Source organism: Salvelinus namaycush, chromosome 24, assembly GCF_016432855.1.
Source record: "Salvelinus namaycush isolate Seneca chromosome 24, SaNama_1.0, whole genome shotgun sequence".
Classification (NCBI taxonomy): domain Eukaryota; kingdom Metazoa; phylum Chordata; class Actinopteri; order Salmoniformes; family Salmonidae; genus Salvelinus; species Salvelinus namaycush.
The window spans coordinates 6,401,622-6,420,010 of NC_052330.1; the positions used below are offsets into that span (position 1 = coordinate 6,401,622).

General features: G+C 42.2%; 3 protein-coding genes across 3 annotated transcripts in view; 2 read left to right on the forward strand and 1 right to left on the reverse strand.

Annotated features, from left to right (window-relative positions):
• Positions 1-1,290: 1,290 nt before the first annotated feature.
• LOC120019635 (crooked neck-like protein 1) lies at positions 1,291-7,425 on the forward strand. The gene is made up of 14 exons (XM_038962988.1): positions 1,291-1,483; positions 1,867-2,019; positions 2,198-2,289; positions 2,413-2,571; positions 2,777-2,943; positions 3,839-4,017; positions 4,116-4,286; positions 4,397-4,588; positions 4,701-4,760; positions 4,888-4,968; positions 5,053-5,292; positions 5,467-5,568; positions 5,713-5,961; positions 6,713-7,425. Exons 1-14 carry the CDS (start codon positions 1,436-1,438, stop codon positions 7,250-7,252), a joined length of 2,433 nt encoding a protein of 810 aa, XP_038818916.1. The 5' UTR covers positions 1,291-1,435; the 3' UTR covers positions 7,253-7,425.
• Positions 7,422-9,262, reverse strand: LOC120019636 (N-alpha-acetyltransferase 20-like). Its single transcript, XM_038962989.1, has 6 exons — positions 9,171-9,262; positions 8,778-8,802; positions 8,549-8,639; positions 8,300-8,435; positions 7,937-8,082; positions 7,422-7,858 (listed from the first exon to the last, which is right to left on the reverse strand). The coding sequence occupies exons 1-6, from the start codon at positions 9,221-9,223 to the stop codon at positions 7,773-7,775; spliced, it is 537 nt and encodes a 178-aa protein (XP_038818917.1). The 5' UTR covers positions 9,224-9,262; the 3' UTR covers positions 7,422-7,772.
• Positions 9,263-9,860: 598 nt separating this feature from the next.
• The window catches only part of cd109 (CD109 molecule), a 103,787-nt gene continuing 95,258 nt past the window's right edge, over positions 9,861-18,389 (forward strand). The window contains exons 1-17 of the mRNA XM_038962572.1: positions 9,861-9,931; positions 10,099-10,274; positions 10,482-10,510; positions 11,059-11,298; positions 11,447-11,572; positions 12,018-12,057; positions 13,652-13,733; positions 13,949-14,042; positions 14,182-14,320; positions 14,447-14,556; positions 14,947-15,225; positions 15,360-15,461; positions 15,893-16,069; positions 16,271-16,423; positions 17,868-17,945; positions 18,071-18,140; positions 18,239-18,356. Coding sequence (XP_038818500.1) covers positions 9,861-9,931; positions 10,099-10,274; positions 10,482-10,510; positions 11,059-11,298; positions 11,447-11,572; positions 12,018-12,057; positions 13,652-13,733; positions 13,949-14,042; positions 14,182-14,320; positions 14,447-14,556; positions 14,947-15,225; positions 15,360-15,461; positions 15,893-16,069; positions 16,271-16,423; positions 17,868-17,945; positions 18,071-18,140; positions 18,239-18,356 — 2,084 coding nt within the window. The remainder of the gene's footprint in view (positions 9,932-10,098; positions 10,275-10,481; positions 10,511-11,058; positions 11,299-11,446; positions 11,573-12,017; positions 12,058-13,651; positions 13,734-13,948; positions 14,043-14,181; positions 14,321-14,446; positions 14,557-14,946; positions 15,226-15,359; positions 15,462-15,892; positions 16,070-16,270; positions 16,424-17,867; positions 17,946-18,070; positions 18,141-18,238; positions 18,357-18,389) is intronic.

The following is an 18,389-nucleotide window of genomic DNA, read 5'->3' on the forward strand; positions in this document are numbered from 1 at the left end:
AAAAGTTTTGAAATCTCACAGTATCAACTTTGCTGTGCGTTCTAGGCTTCTTTTTACAGTCTACGGCTCAAGGAAACTGCAGACATGGGGATCTGACCTATCTGATTGGCCAGCGGTAGAACTATTACAGCCCAGTTGATCTTCTCCATCGGGAGTGCCAAAGAGGTAAGGTATTGGAGATGATGAATGTTTTCAATGTATGGTATGAAATCAGCAAAAAACTGAGTGGCAGAGTGAGCAGCACTAATAAGTGTTGGCATGGCATTGCTCATAATCATGTAACAAGCCCTTTCATAAAATAGGCTCAAAAATATAACATGATAAAATGTTATATTTAATAATAAGACTGTTTGAATCCTGTTTGGATACAGCAGTCTGACATTCCTATACCAAAAATGCTTTTCCAATTTGATTCCACAGCCATTCCATCAAATTTCAGCATCATAAATTAGATTCTCATGATGTGATATTGCATGCATTTCAGGTTCTTGACAGCAGTCTGACATTCCTATACCAAAAATGCTTTTCCAATTTGATTCCACAGCCATTCCATCAAATTTCAGCATCATAAATTAGATTCTCATGATGTGATATTGCATGCATTTCAGGTTCTTGAAAGGGTGATGGATTGTGCAAAAAGGAAAGTAAACATCTTCTTCTTCCAGAACTGTGTTTAATGATATCATTGAGCTGCAATACATCTGTTTGGTCACCCCAACCAGTGGATGTCTAGGTGAGAAGTGGAGGGTGGAGGAGAGTCTCATGTATTCAAAAATATATGATTCTGAAGGATTCACAGTATGCCCACTCCCACTGTGTTTTCAGAGCCTGTCCTGATTTTGGGAGAGAAAAGCAAATGAGAAGCAAACCAACTAAATTATCATCAAATCAACGTTTATTGGTCACGTGCACAGGATACAGGGTGTACACGTTGGGAAATTTAACAAAACACAACAAATGCATTTCTGTAATAGTTAACAATTCAATAGCTATGGGGTATAATATCAACAAGTGTTTACGTTTGAAGACCACTCCAGCATTCTTGTAAAATTAGCATCAAGGAAACTTTTTCAAGCTCTATGTATTCTTCTGAATTTACATCAAGGATGCAAATCAGGGTGTCTCTTCTTTAACGGTTAGCTAATTATTGAAACATAAAGTGTCAATACATATTTGTCCTCCTGTAATAAACTAAGAAAGTAAAGGCACTGTGCTGATGGGGTTGTGGTGTGTATCCATAGAAACAGAACCGTCAGTGACGTCTTGGGGTGAAAGGTTACAGTTCATAGGTTACGTTTGACGCACGTTTTTGAAGGTGTCATGGCGGAGCCCACTGGCGCTGTAAAAATATTCTAAACTATTATCTGTTCGTTGTGTTTTATAGATTCAATTGTAATAGTTGTTTCTCATTGACTCTGCCATAGTACCGAGCAAAATGGCATCCACTGCAGCAGGGAAACAGAGGATACCGAAAGTGGCTAAGGTAACAAAACAGTTAGCTATCTAACGTTAGCGAATTTGTAAGTTATTGGTTAGCCATGTCTATATGGGCCTAGCCAGGTATCAAGCTTGCTAACCACAACAAGACCTGTCCTTTGTTTTGGTACGAATGTATTTCAATTACTTTTAGCTACTTGAGACGAACGAAAGGGTAGCTAAGCACAGCAAATAATTGTATTTAGCAAGCTAACGTAACTAGCTAGATACTCTGACCCAAGTCATGTCTGTGAGGAAGTTAGCTAGTTACGTAATTAGCTAGCGAGTTCGAACGGTTTCTTTTTGGAACATGTACTATGTAGCTAGCTAGTATTATCTCCAACTAATTTCACCCATTCTTAAATTAACGTCTTAATTTGTTTTGTGTAGGTGAAAAACAAAGCTCCAGCAGAGGTACAAATCACAGCTGAGCAATTGCTCAGGGAGGCAAAGGAGAGGGAGCTCGAGCTTTTGCCACCGCCGCCCAAACAGAAAATCACTGATGAAGAAGAGTTGAACGATTACAAGTTGAAGAAGCGGAAGGTAAGACCCCCGTGACAGTGGACACACAGGTTACACTTCAAACTTCACTTTTACTGTTGATATTCTGTTGGTCTGCCAACCTGCCAGTTTCATCATTTCCGATTGTCTGCGAATCCTGTGAAGAATACAGTAAATACATTGATCTAATTAGATGCATATTGGACTCGCCTTCTCATAGGGATTTGAAGACAACATCAGAAAGAATCGTACTGTTATCAGCAACTGGATAAAATACGCACAATGGGAGGAGAGCCTGAAAGAAGTCCAGAGGTAAGCTAATGCTTGTCAATTTCACTTTGTGAAGGTGATGATTGTGAACCGTACCTATTTGAATTCTGATGTGAATGTTACAGATGGATTTTGACTGGGATACTTGTTGTCTAACCCCCCCAGGGCTCGCTCTATTTACGAGCGTGCTCTGGATGTAGACCACCGGAACATTGCTCTATGGCTGAAGTATGCCGAGATGGAGATGAAGAACCGGCAAGTGAACCACGCCCGCAACATCTGGGACAGGGCCATCACCATCTTGCCTCGTGTCAACCAGTTCTGGTACTGAACAACTTCACCTCCTAAACTGTTGATATCTGTTTAAAAACATTTTTTTTTATCTGATTGATGTGGTCACATATTAGTGTTTCAATCCTCAATGAATCAGACTTTTGCAGAATAATGACTAAAGCATGCAGAGTGTGCACGTTGGTGGTAAAATCTTGTTGCGGCTCATCTGTTCTTTTTCTGTTTCCCCTTGTTTCAGGTACAAGTACAGTTACATGGAGGAGATGCTGGGCAACATTGCTGGCTGCAGACAGGTGTTTGAGCGCTGGACAGAGTGGGAACCAGAGGAACAAGCCTGGCACTCCTACATCAACTTTGAGCTGCGCTACAAGGAGGTCGACAAGGCCCGCTCCATCTATGAGAGATATATCCTTTTGATGGGAAGTGCTTGAAGCATTTACCTACTACAATGCATTGGCAAATGAGTTGTGGTTGCTGTAGAGTGCGTCATTAATTGACAGGTGTTTGATTATATTTTTTACATTTTATTTCACCTTTATTTAACCAGGTAGGCTAGTTGAGAACAAGTTCTCATTTGCAACTGCGACCTGGCCAAGATAAAGCATAGCAATTCGACACATACAACAACACAGAGTTACACATGGAATAAACAAAACATACAGTCAATAATACAGTACAAAAAAGAAAACAAAAAGTGTATATACAGTGAGTGCAAATGAGGTAAGATAAGGGAGTTAAGGCAATACATAGGCCATGGTGGTGAAGTAATTGCAATATAACAATTAAACACTGGAATGGTAGATGTGCTGGAGATGAATGTGCAAGTAGAGATACTGGGGTGCAAAGGAGCAAGATAAATAAATAAATACAGTATGTGGATGAGGTAGATAGATGGGCTGTTTACAGATGGGCTATATACAGGTGCAGTGATCTGTGAGCTGCTCTGACAGCTGGTGCTTAAAGCTAGTGAGGGAGATATGAGTCTCCAGCTTCAGTGATTTTTGCAGTTCGTTCCAGTCATTGGCAGCAGAGAACTGGAAGGAAATGTGACCAAAGGAGGAATTGGCTTTGGGGGTGACCAGTGAGATATAACTGCTGGAGCGCGTGCTACGAGTGGGTGCTGCTATGGTGACCAGTGAGCTGAGATAAGGCGGGGCGTTACCTAGCAGAGACTTGTAGCAGTTTAGCAGTTGATTACATTTATAATGATTCATAGCAACCTACTGTAGTGGTATTACCTTCATATTGTCATCATGCCTGTAGAGTGCATCTCTTTTAAAGCTCCTTAACTCCAGTGCACTTGTGATTGTCCACCCTGACGTGAAGAATTGGATCAAGTATGCCCGTTTTGAAGAGAAGCATGGCTACATCGCCCACGGGAGGAAGGTGTTTGAGAGATCAGTGGAGTTCTTTGGCGAGGAGCATGTCAATGAGAACCTCTTTGTGGCCTTCGCCAGATTTGAAGAGAAACAGAAAGAGGTATCTAAATCTGACACTTTGAACCATGTCAGTTTTTATTCCCACACATTTATACTGTGGTCAACAGAACACAACTTTTCTCCCCCTTTGTCTCTTAGTTTGAGCGTGTTCGAGTCATCTACAAATACGCCTTGGACAGAATCCCCAAGCATCAGGCTCAGGAGCTCTTCAAATTCTACACAGTATTTGAGAAGAAGTTTGGAGACCGGAGGGGAATTGAGGACGTCATCGTCAGCAAGCGGAGATTTCAGTATGAGGAGGAAGTGAAGGTACGTTCAGTTAAACCTGTAAAAATGTGCAAAGATTTCACTCCAAATTAACCATTAAAATACTATTCCCTAATAGCTTTCTATTGGATTGTGTTTTGTTTCCTGTGTAGGCAAGCCCACACAATTACGACGCTTGGTTTGATTACCTACGCCTGGTGGAGAGCGATGCGGATCCTGACACTGCCAGGGAGGTCTATGAGAGAGCCATCGCCAACATCCCTCCTATACAGGAGAAGAGGCACTGGAGAAGATACATTTACCTGTGGATAAACTACGCTCTATATGAAGAACTGGAGGTCAAGGTAAGCCTGCTTCCTCTGTGTGTTTTATATAATGGATATAATTCTCACATTGCTATGTGTGACATTGTGCATATAGCTGTGGATTTCAGTGCTTATTTTGTTGAATTGGCAGGACCCGGAGAGAACACGACAGGTGTACCAGGCATGTCTGGATCTCATCCCTCACAAAAAGGTATTGGCTGTTTGCAATCAGTGGCACATCTTTTCTGAAATGGGACATTATCAACATTTTGATATTGAACAAAAACATTAATCATCAACAAATTATCATATTTATTACTTTGCATCCTTCCTCATAGTTCACATTTGCCAAGATGTGGCTACTCTACGGCCAGTTTGAAATCCGCCAGAAGAACCTTCAAGCTGCCAGACGAGGCTTGGTAAGGTCCCTACTGATTGCTGAAGATGTATGTTTTTCATTGCATCAAACTTCTCTCTAATTTGGCCTTCTTCCTCTCCCCCAGGGCACAGCCATTGGTAAATGTCCAAAAAACAAGCTGTTCAAGGGCTACATTGAGCTGGAGCTGCAGCTCCGAGAGTTTGACCGATGCAGAAAGCTCTACGAGAAGTACCTGGAGTTTGCCCCAGAGAACTGCACCACCTGGATCAAGTTCTCTGAGCTGGAGACCATTCTAGGAGACACAGAGAGGGCCCGGGCCATCTTCGAGCTGGCCATCGGACAGCCACGACTGGACATGCCAGAGGTCAGGCTCAAACGCTCACCCAGAGCATTTACTCACTGTATTGACCCTTCCACTTTCTGTCGTTTAGCAGGTCTGAAGACGCCCCTCAAGTGAGAAGTGTTGTAGTGAAAACTAATGAAGGTACCTCTGAACAGTATTTTACTCTTTTATATCCCATTTCCTTTTTAATCTTAGGTGTTGTGGAAGTCCTACATCGACTTTGAAATTGAGCAGGAAGAGTATGACAACACCAGGGGCCTCTACCAGAGACTGTTGCAGCGCACACAGCACGTTAAGGTGAGAGCTGTCCCTTTAACCTTGAAGTGACCGCCTTGCTACCAGTCCCGTGCTACAACTCACCTGCCATAAACTCACTGTGGCGCAGCAACTCCTCAAACATCTCCACGCTCTTTGTGTAATTTAGCTAAATGTTACCTGCAGGTCTGGATCAGCTATGCCCAGTATGAGCTGTCCATCGACACCTCTGACCGGCTGCAGAGGTGTAGGGGGATCTTTGAGGAGGCCAACAAGGGTCTGAGAAGCTGTGAGGAGAAGGAGGAGCGTCTGATGTTGTTGGAGTCCTGGAAGGCGTTTGAGCAGGAGTTTGGTTCGGACACGACCAGGGAGAGGGTGAAGAAACTGCTGCCGGAGAAGGTGAAGAAGAGGAGAAAGCTCACAGCAGAGGACGGGGTAAGTGTTGTTTCCTTTGGTCATACCAATCCAACATCAATTCATTACCCTTGTTAGTCTTACCGAGTACCTCAACTCCTCCACGGAGTTGAGAGCAGAATATAGTTTTTCAAATGAATCTCCGACTCGCTATGCGCCGACACTTAAAAAATGTACATTCTTAAACCCTTACCGTGTACCTATGTTTTGTCCTCTGTTGCTTTTCTTTGTTTGCTGAAATCCATACTTTTTAATTAAACATGAATCAAATACAAACAGACTGTTTCCTTGTTGAGATACAATTGGCACATGCGCATTCACACTGGTTTCCACTAGCTTCTATAGCCAGTCAGATTCCACAGCCACAAAATGGGCTACAAAGATTTGCCTTTTGGTCTTAATTTAGGGTTAGGCATAAGGTTAGCAGTGTGGTTAAGTTTTAATAAGAAATTGTAGAAATGGGTGGGTTTTATGACTCTGGCTGTAGAAGCTAGTGATGACCTTTCACGTTGAGTTGCCATCTTAGAGCAACAGCAATGACGAAACAGTCAGTGGTTGTATTTAACTTTTTATTAAAAAGTATGGATTTCAGCAAACGAAGGCACGCAAAAACAGTGGACAAACATAGGTACACAGTAAGGTTTTAAGAATTTACATTTTAGAATTATCGACGCATATCGAGTCAGCGGTTAGTTGGAGTCGAGGTACTCAGCAAGTTTGTCATGACGTGGTTCGATTGATCACTAATTTACTTTTCATTTTGATTCAACAGTCGGATGCAGGGTGGGAGGAGTACTACGACTATATCTTCCCTGAGGATGCAGCCAACCAGCCCAACCTCAAGCTACTCGCCATGGCCAAGATGTGGAAGAGGCAGCAACAAGAAGATGACGACGACGACGAGGAGGAAGAAGATGAGGAAGAAGAAAACAATCGAGGTAGTGGCAAAGAAATGGAGGAAGAAGATAACAGAAGAGTGGAGAGAGATGGAGATGAAAAACTGGATGGAGAAGAAAATGGAAGAGTGAAGAGAGATGGAGATGAAAAACTGGATGGAGAAGAAAATGGAAGAGTGGAGAGGGGTAGAGACAAAGAAATGTCAGAAGACTCTGCATCATCAGAAAATCCTATGGTCAGTGAGCCTGTGCCTGAAAAAGACTCCAAAGAGAGCACACATGATGACAGCGATGATTCTGATGAAAGCAGCAGCAGCAGTAGTGGCAGCAGCAGCAGCAGTAGTGATAGTGACAGTGACAAAGATGGCAGTGAGAAACAGCCCAGGAAGAGCAAAAAGGATTCAGTGAATGATTAGCTTGTCTGGGAAAATGTTTCACTCATGACAAGTAGGGACAAGTTGAGTACCTCATCAGGTAATTTCTAGTGCTTTTTTTACAAACATGTCTTTTGTTAATGTGAATTCTTATTCCATGTTTTAGTTACTGTAGTGCAATGACAATGTAAATAAATAAAAAACACTGATATCCATTTTTTTTTTTTATTCTTGAAAATTAACCATAACTGATTGTTGTAAAAAAAGCAGCAGGTCCCTGGGTGAGTCAAGTAAGTAGATAATTTATTGAATTTGAATTAGTCCTTTCAATTCCATATAGCATTTCATACTTTCAAATTTCACTCCAAACAGTGACTGAATCATTGGCAAAAAAAATCTTAGTTTCACAAAGGACCAGTTATTGGATAGTTCAAAATTATGTACAATGACATTGTCAGCTTTCACACATCACACCCTCAAAACAAGTCCTAATCACACTTCACCAATGCAGACGAGATAAATATAAATGTATTTGTTTTCAAAAGTGTCCGTGTTCCACCGTCTATTCTATATCTTCTGGTCTGACAGGATGTGGTATAGGAACGATGGACTTCTTCTCTGTGTCACTCGACAAGGCTTTCCTCATATCTACAAAGAGTGAGCACATGTTAACAAAATGATTGAGCTACAGTACGGTTTACATTGATTTGAAGGGGTTCGTCTTACCATAGGCGTCTTCATCCGGTTCTCCGTTGCTAGCAGAATAGTACTCTATCACGGTTCTGTAAACGCTGTAGCCTAGCTGTTTGTACATGTTCACCGCCACTTGATTGGAGACTCGAACAAACAGGTCAACAAAGAACCCGCCCTTCCTAAACAACAGTGAGACATGACATAGATACGAATAAACCAAGAAGTATGCTAGATAACATGGTCATGTTCAGTAGGGTGCACTACAGCAAAACGGTTTGAAACAGAAAACAAAAATAAGGGTTTATAATTTGTATTCCCACCTGGTTTCAGTACATAAAAATATATATATATACATTGGTACCAAATGACACTGATCTTAGTAAAAGTCAGACCCACCTTTCTGAGATCTCCTCCAGCATCTCCATAAGCTTGGCTGCCAGTCCCAGTCGTCTGAACTCTGGGGCCACTGAGAGAGCTGTGACGTGCCCATGCCACTCTTCTCGCGCCACTGATCCCTCCGCCTTTCCCATGACTGCAAGGACAAAGTCAGAAGTGTAATTTTGATGGAGGCCATCCAGAGTGTATGGTATTGCATTTTCTCTAAAACAATCATCATATAGAATGGTACATATGACATGTACTTACTGTAACCCATCAATTCTCCACCAGGGGCCTCTGCAACAATGAAGTACTCAGGCCAGTGGGCCAGGTACTGTAGGTAAAATGGGATTCCATACTGTAAAAGAAAGTTAAGGACTGCTTGTCTTCTAATATAACAAGACAAAGGCTACATTATCTGTGGTTTCTATGCATAGATAGACAGGTGGTATATTATTACAATGCAGGGGTTCAATTTGTACGTGTGAAAGGATACAGTCTCTGTTAATGGATCCAGGTTGCTGTGAAGGTAGAAAAAACGTTTGAGATGTTTCATGCATTCAATGCAATGCCTCTGACGATGAGGGGCAGCAGACTTCAGTTTACTGTCTTTATGCCTAGCTAGCCATCTTTGAAAGAATGAGCTAGCTAGTGAGCTATTGTCCATACATTCCAAACACTGTATTTTATAGCAACAGAGTTGACTCGTTTAAGATAGCGTCTATGAATCTCACTGTATGGCCAAAGAATTAGCTTCTGGCTAGCTAGCTATACTTGCAACTAGCCAACAAGCAAAATGCTATTGATATTGTCCACTAAAACATGAGTATTGTGTAGCTAGAAGGTTAGCCTATTCAACACTATTAAAAACAAATCGAAATTAACTTACATGTTGTTGAACTTGAACAAATCATCGCACGTAAAAGCTCGTAATGTTGTCATTTTCGCTGACCATTCAACTTTAGCATCAACAAAAACGTCGATGCCCTCTATCGTTAGGGAGGTGTCATTGGCTGTTGATTTACTGCCATCTTCCGTTTGACTGAGGAATAGCAGGCTAGAATACACACGAGCAGAACATGATGAGCAAAGTTTGGAAAGATATTTTGATGTGTATGACCTATCTCATCAAGTTTTGTATGGGAAGTTGAGATATTAATCCATTACTTTGCAATAGTGAATTCACAAACAAATGGATAGCTGACTTATGCTTGATACTGTAGTATTGTCCAATTAAAATCCATTAATTCGGTGGCAATTTAAAAACCATTAGCTAGTTGTTCCTCCGTGAAAAACAAATACCTGAGTAAGTAGCCTATGAGAAAAAAAGTACATGCATCTAATTGCAGTAACTGAACTACACATTTCCAAACATAAACATATTGATTGAACAAGAACATGTTTTAGGAAAGAAAGGTTTTAAGTGAGGTGTTTTTTTCCTTTGATATGGTTGGTGGAGAGTATATGTATTCTCTGGGGACAGAGTAGGTGGAGTTACTTTATAACATGTGTGAAGACAGTCACTGAAAGGTCTTGGTTCCATTGATCAGTGAAGCACTTTGGTATGTTGTTAATGCAAATGGAGTGGTTTCAAGTGTTGGGATTTCTTGGATTATTTGTCGTTTTCAATGGAGCCCAGAGCACACCAAGGTATGGGGGAAAAAATGGTACTTCAAAAGTATTCTAGACAAATGGATTTGCAATCCTATACTTTTTCCATTATCGAAGATGCTATACTTATTTGTCGTTATAGAGGATACATTTTTTTTTAAATGGCCTCCCCTATTTTCAAAGTTCTCTATCCTCTTTTCTTTCAGGCCCAGCATGGCCCCCGGCCCTTCATACCTGATCTCTGTTCCGAGGGTGCTACGGCCTGGTGTCCCCATCACACTATCAGTCACTATCCTCACCAAGGCGGTGGAAGTCCAAGTCGTTACTGAGATTGTTAATGGTAATAACACTGTTGTCACAGAAACAACCATAATTCAAGGAGGTAAGATATTATTTTCAACTCAACTTTTAATATTTCTATAACTGTTTATACGGTAAATGTTTGCTTGAATTTTGTTTCACACGTCAAGCAGCAATCTTGACATTTCGCTCTAATGATGTTGTATGATTATCAGTGCTTTAACTCAATTGATTATGACTCAGTTGATGTTAAACATCCCTTTTTCTTTATTCCATTTTCTTCATACAGGTTCTACTGAGGTGCTGGTTCTTTCACCGGTAAGTATTCATTTTTCTGAAATGCATAATGTGTATGCTTATACAATATAAAAACAATTCATTCAATTAAAGTAGCAATTAGATGTCAAAGCTATCATCTATACATGGTATGAATGAAGATACACATTTACATTTTATAGTGGGAGTAATGTTGTTACCATTTTGGTTACTTGAGTTGTATTCCCCCTTTCAAAGTAGAGACAGTATTTTTATAGTATGTGCTGTTGATCACAGAATTGTTGGTCACAGGCATGTTGAAAATTCCTCTTCAGTTTTGGTATTCAACTCTGAGGTCCCACACAATCATTTTTACAGAGAGAGGCTTGGATCAGGTGTATCTTTTGTGTCAGGTATAGCATAAAAAATGGGATATTATAAACCACCACAAACACGACAAAGTAAGTCGCGTTCGAAATATCACCGTCCACCATTGTGTCTGAGATAACAGTACACCTTAGCCTTGACTCGTGTCTGCCAGAATACTTGAATACTTCTTCTTCCTGACCCTCTTTGACCTTTGACCTATTCTGCTATTCCCCCCTCTACAGATCCCTGACAGTGAACTGAGCTATTGGCACCCCTACACGCTGGTGGTCAAGGGCTATGTCGGGATGGGCAATATGGTGTTCACCAACTCTACGGTCCTGCGTTTTAACCCCAAAAGCTCATCCACGTTTATTCAGACAGACAAGGCCAACTACAGGCCTGGGCAGGTTGTGAAGATCCGGGCAGTGTCCATTTACCCAGACGGCAAGCCATATAAGGGCAAGATAGACATTATCATTAAGGTGTGTGTTACTGTTACCACGTCAAGTGGGTATTGTATGAACATTCAGTGTGGAAGTGATAGCAGGTGGATGGAATTGAAACTTGAGATATGAAATTATGATGGCCAGTTGATCATTCTCATTTCCTTTTATGAACTCTGTGGGCCAGGATCCTAAGGCAAACATGATCCGGCAGTGGTTGTCATTGGACAGTGTTCTGGGCGTTCTGTCCCAAGAGTTTCAGCTGTCTAAGAATCCATCCCTTGGCAAGTGGACCATTGTGACTTCTGTCAATGTAAGTCCTCTTAAAATTTGAAGGACTATGCTAACGTTTTGCTGCTCAAAACATTGAGTGGTTATTATAGCTTTATTAAGGATTTTCAGGGTGATGCAGGCTATATATTTCATCTTGGCGATATTTCATCTCGTTAACAGATGGCCTTGGGGCTTGAATGTGTTTTTTGTCTGCAAATGTTTTCATCTTCAGGAATAATTGACACTAAATACTCATAATAAATGAGTGTTATTTAAAAAATGTGTCTTCACTGAAACGTGTCTTCTGCGAACTATTACACAAAGACAGCCCCCCTCGTGTTGTTTTAATCAAGGGAGAGTAGATAACTACAACAAAACTGGCCAGACGTTTCAAAAGTCTTCCTGTAGGAGGGCTAGAAACAAGCAGTGCATAGTTCATTGTGCTGAAATGTGGTCACCTCTCACATTTTCTCTTTGTCTCGCAGGAAGTTGTGAGTGAAAAACAATTCAACGTGGAGCATTATGGTAAGATCGCTTTGATCAACGTTACATCATTGTTAAGCTTAGGGCTCCTGTACCTTGTCCATAAGTTCTGGTTCCTCCCTATATTGTTCAGAACAAAGGTAGATGACCCACCAAGGGATACTCACTGACTCTCTCTCATTTTGAACATGACTAAAGCTGAACTATTTACTCAGACATTTAACTTAAGCTAATAAGCTATACATTTTCCATTTACATAAACCAAACACATTCAATATGGTACATTTAGGTTGTAACTAAATAGGCTGTGATTGAACTGCATAGCATTTACTTGTTGTGTACTTCAATATACACCACATATACAAAAGTATGTGGTCACCCCTTCAAATTAGTGGATTCGGCTAATTCAGCCACAACTGTCGCTGATTCGAGCACACAGCCATGCAATCTCCATAGACAAGCATTGGCATTAGAATGGCCTTACTGAAGAGCTCAGTGACTTTCAACCTGGCATTGTCATAGGATGCCACCTTTCCAACAAGTCAGTTCAGCAAGTTTCTGCCCTGCTAGAGCTGCCCCGGTCAACTGTAAGTGCTGTTATTGTGAAGTGGAAATGTTTAGGAGCAACAACGGCTCAGCCGCGAAGTGGCAGGCCACACAAGCTAACAGAACGGGACCGCCGAGTACTGAAGCGCGTAACGTGTAAAAATCGCCTGTCCTCAGTTGCAACATTCACTACCGAGTTCCAAACTGCCTCTGGAAGCAACATCTGCAAAATAACTATTCATCGGGAGCTTCATGAAAGGGGTTTCCATGGCCAAGCAGCCGCACACAAGCCTAAGATCACCATGCGTAATGCCAAGCGTTGGCTGGAGTGGACTAAAGCTCAGCACCATTGGACTCTGGAGCAGTGGAAATGCGTTCTCGGGAGTGATGAATCACGCTTCACCATCTGGCAGTCCGACAGATGATTCTGGGTTTGGCGGATGCCAGGAGAACGCTACCTGCCCAAATGCATAGTGCCAACTGTAAAGTTTGGTGGAGGAGGAATAATGGTCTGGGGCTGTTTTTCATTGTTCGGGCTAGGCCCCCCTAGTTCCAGTGAAGGGAAATCTTAATGCTACAGCATACAATGACACTCTACGATTCTGTACTTCCAACTTTGTGGCAAGAGTTTGGGGAAGGCCCTTTCCTGTTTCAGCATGCACAATGCACAAAGCGAGGTCCATACAGAAATGGTTTGTCGAAATTGGTGGAGAATAACTTGACTGGCCTGCACAGAGCCCTGACCTTAACCCAATCAAACACCTTTGGGATGATTCGGAATGCCGACTGCAAGCCAGGCCTAATTGCCCAACATCAGTGCCCGACCTCACTAATGCTCTTATGGCTGAATGGAAGCAAGTCCCCCCAGCAATGTTCAAACATCTAGTGGAAAGCCTTCCCAGAAGAGTGGAGGCTGTTATAGCAGCAAAGGGCAATGCCCATGATTTTGGAATGAGATTTTCGACGAGCAGGTTTCCACATACTTTTGGTCATGTAGTGTATCTTGAATAAAAATACACATTTGAAAAGCTTTTGCTGAGGTTTGTGTGTGATTGTAATCGATTTCAATGAATGTTCTTGTTTGTTTCAGTGCTGCCCAGGTTTGAGGTGTGGATAGAGGCTCCCAGTGTCCTTCATCATGATGATACTCTCTGGGGCATGGTCACTGCTAAGTAAATCAGTTTGATAATGTTTTACCTTATAGTTTGAACAAGGCTATGTGTTTTGTGCACACGTACTTGAAGAAATAGTGTCTTATAAGCCCATATGGGCTGGGCGCGAAATGGTGTATAACACTGAAAATTCAATCAAAACGATTTGGTTCAGATCATTTGAAGGTCCCACTGCAGCAAGAGGGATTGTAATCTACTCCCTCTCTATCTCACAGATACATGTATGGGAAGCCTGTGCGAGGTCACATGAACATAACCTACTTGCATCGTTTTCATGGCATCGGTATGAGTTCTGATGATCATAAAGAGGTAAGTTTGCCCACCCCCACATGTAATTTGTAGTTTTAGTCTTATGAATCACATAAGGGATCCTGTTGGCATTTGAATGACATTCATGAAACCTGAAGTGGAGATCTCTGATGATTCAGTGTTCGTCATTTTTATACAGATTCACGGCTCGACGGAGTTCTCTTTTGATGTGCCTGACTACCAGGCCATGTATAAACGATCTGCAGACAACATGTATGAGGATTATGAGAACGATGAGTTTCTTACCATCATAGTTTATGTCACAGAGTCCCTGACAGGTAATCATTTCAAACCATATAAGTTAGATTCTGTACACTCATTTCTTATTGAGAATGAAGAATTACGCTCTCATTCAGAGTCGACTGTTACTGATCTATAGACTCTGTTGTTTGTTGATTTTTAAGGACTGACCTATCACAGCACTATGGAGGTGGGTGTGGTTAAATGTAGATATAACCTTGCCTTCCGTGGATACCCCAGCTATATAAAGCCCTCTTTGAACTTCACCGCTGAGGTAAGCGAAATTACAAGTCTACAGAGTATTGTTCAGTTGCGTGGGTGTGGAAATAAATGGTAAGCTTTCCATGACCAAACATATCGGCGCAGCTCTGACAAAAGTAGGTTAAGTAGCTTTTTCACATTTCGTATTATTACGCCTGTTTTCATGCAGCGTGATCAGTGATACATGAGTAGAGCTTATCGTTGGTTCAGACTACCTCATATCAATGCCATGGAAACAAACGTACTACTATAAGTGTTTGTGCCATACCCAGGACCTGCAGAACGCTGTGCCCTACTACTCTTAATTCTCATCACAGAAAACAATAGAAGTCATTATGATCTTTGGAGTATGGATGTCATGTCCTGAAACACGTTTAGTTTACAAAACCCCTTGTTCTTGCAGCTGAAAATATCCACGTACAACAAGTGGCCCCTGACTCGAGAGGACCAGGGGAAGACTGTTACAATCTCTGTAACACAGCAAAGGCACAGTCCATGGAGCTGGAAGCTGGACGACTTGGGGTTAATGCTGCCTCGTGTGTTGCTAAACTCTACTGGTCCTGGCCTCCCTCCAATGCCAGATGAGATACCAGTCCAGACAATGGTTTTACCTGTGCCTGCAGACGGGGTCATCCCCATTCACATACAGCTCTCAGATAAGGTGGCAACACTCACTGTAGATGTAAGTGCCAATCACTGCCAACTTCCAACAATGTACAGTATCTCTCTTTGTGTTGAACTGTACCTGGATCAGGTACCGCAGTACGTGGTCAAAATGAAGATATCATCATTTGTGATAATATTTCTTTTTTTTAGGCTTCATTCAAGGACGGCTATAAGATGCTACAGGTCTATAGCAGCTACAAGTCCCCCAGTAAATCGTACCTGCAGATCCAGAAGTCCCGTTCAACTCCACAGGTAGATCTCACAGGGATGGTTAAGACATCCAGTGATTAAATGCGTGTTACCAAATGACTTTGTCCCTCCTAGGAGATTTGAAGGAAGTCATGCTGAGACTGAGGCCGCAGATGTCATAGATGTGTGAGATGCCTTAGGCTTGAGCACCTTGCGCTAAAAATGGACCGTTTCATAAACGCTAGCAACATGGCGAGATCCTCGTGATATATTTACCCTAAGCGATGAACCAAACTTTGATTTTCTGAAGGTTGATGTCCCGCTCCAGTTGACACTTCAGAGCAATTTCCCATTGAAAGAGTTTCACTACCTGGTAAGTACCTCAAGCAGTTTACCTGTCATATAACGATACCTTAAAAGATTGATCCTCAAGTTAATCTCATCAGTTAGTATCCAAAGGCTCAGCATTCTTCTCTTGTCTCCCCTGTTTCCAGGTGATGTCCAGGGGACAGGTGCTGTCTTCTGGAAGAGGCAGCTCTTCTTCCCTCACCCTGACCCCACAGGAGTCCTGGGCTCCCTTGGCCTGCATTGTCGTATACTGTGTACATTCCGATGGAGAGATCTTCAATGATGCACTGCATGTTCCCATCGCCCAAGATCTAAAAAACAAGGTAGATGCCATCGGTTGTTTTACTTTGAACATTTGCCGCGCCAGCTCAAGGTGCAGATTGAGACCCCCGCTGCCCTTCATCATATCTCTAAACTGAATCGTTGGAATAAGTAACAGTTAACCAACCTAGCAGTATAGTCATTCATGATCTTGACTGTGATATTCTGCCCCAGTATATTGTGGTGTGCCCTCTCTCTGGCAGGTGTCTCTGAGCTGGAGTGAGGACAGGGCCAGGCCTGCTGATGAGGTGTCTCTCAAGGTGTCTGTTGCTGAGCCCGGTTCACTGGTGGGGATTCTGGTGGTGGATCAGGCAACGCGCTGGCCGCACTCACACAATGACATCACCAAGGACATGGTGAGGAAGACCAATGTTGTAAAAGGGAAAAAAACTGCCTAAAAACATGCGTGAACTTGACTGCCACAGAATTTAGTAATATAAGGAAAATGTATGTAAGCAGATACTGTATGTACTTCTTGTTTTGAAAGACATTGTTTGTTTCACAAAAGAGTGCGATCCATTCTGTAACCTTGGGCTAGATAGTACCAGTGATGACACAGGGATGGGCAACTTTGTTGGGGTTGGGGGCCACAAAAAATATGAATTTACCCACATTCATACCCACACATGCAGTCAACTGATTTGTGCAATCAATCCAACTGTGCAGTTAAACTACTTAACTCTCTTAAATAAATGCATTATACCAGTAGCCAAGGCCGGCCCAAGCTTTTTGTGGGGAGGGGGGGTCCCCCATCTCGCAGGCAAAACATTTTACTGGCCCCCGTATTTTTAATTAACTCGGCAAATCAAATTTCCTGCAATTCTACACATTTTGCCACGGGGCAGAGAGAAAATGTTGCAGTTTTAAAGTAAGTGTACTGCAATTCTACACATTTTGCCATGAGGCAGAGAGAACATTTTGCAACTGTATAACACGTCATGCAATTCTACTCATTTTGCCATGGGGTAGAGACATTTTTGCAGTTTTTAAGCTAATGTCTTGCAATTCTACACACTTTGCCATGACTTATGCCATGTTAATATTACATCTGAGTGAGAAGGACTAACAAAATCAATGGGGGCCCTCTGGAGGTCAGGGTCCCTGGGCACACGTACGGTTGGTATTCGGCCAACTTTAATACAAGTTTAGATAGCTGGATAGACTAACACACCAATCAAAAAATGGTTAGCTGACATGGTTAATTGAGTGACTGTCAGTAACTGACATAACACGAGAGAAACTACTGATGCACAACCACATTTCTAAATTGCACCTTGTGTATTCTACTATTCTAACTCAACAGTAAGTTGAGACCCAAATTGTTTACTTTATTGTTGTTTCAACCCTCTTCTATCCTCCTTTCCTTTCCTGTCCTTCCTCATTCCCCTTTCAACAGTTCATGGATCTGGTAACAACAACAAGAATACATATTTGGAAATTGATCCGCGGGCCTACAAAAGGGGGGAGCTTTTTGTTGTTTTGTGATTCCCTACAGCTTTTCAATGTCTGACTTTAATGTGCTCCACACATATTTTTTTATTTGATTTATTTCATCTTTATTTAAACCAGGTGGGCCATTTCACATGATATAATATCCCGTGCAAGTACACCTATGAAACACTTCCTATTGCCCCCACCCAAGTATCGGTCAGGTGTAAACGAAGTCACTATGAACTGTCTGTTTTGAACCTGACCAAACAGGTTTTAACAATGCATTATATTTTTGTCTCTAGCTGTTTTGTTGTGCTGTGAAGGTTGTAACAGTAGGAGGCTTTAGTGAACGATGGTGTTTTTTCTCAGGTGCTGGAGGAGATGGCAGAATACGACAGAAAGACGACAGGCGACATGAGAATGGGAGATCCCTACTCTGTTTTTACGGTGGCTAGCTGTGACCTTGACAGGCGTATCAGATGCCATAACACCATCACACATACTGTATATCACATTCCTAGGAAAATGTGCATGTTTCTTATGTTCTTTGTGATTGTTTGCTACATCCCCAGACATCTGGCATCATGGTTTTGACAGATGCCAAGTTGGAGAAGATGGGGGAGCAATTGAGACCTCAATTTCGTAAGCGCAGATATAACTACCCACAAAGCACATTGTGACTCCAGTACGCCTATGTGCAGTATTTGTCTTGGCTGTATTAACCCCTGTGTACCCTACAGCAGGGGAGGGAATCCAATTGCCTGGAGATGAGGGGGATGATATGGAACAGGAGGAGCAGGAGCCTCGGGAACGCAGGGACTTCCCTGAGACCTGGCTGTGGCTGGACACCAACACAGGGTGATGGACAGTAACCATGGTCCATAATATATA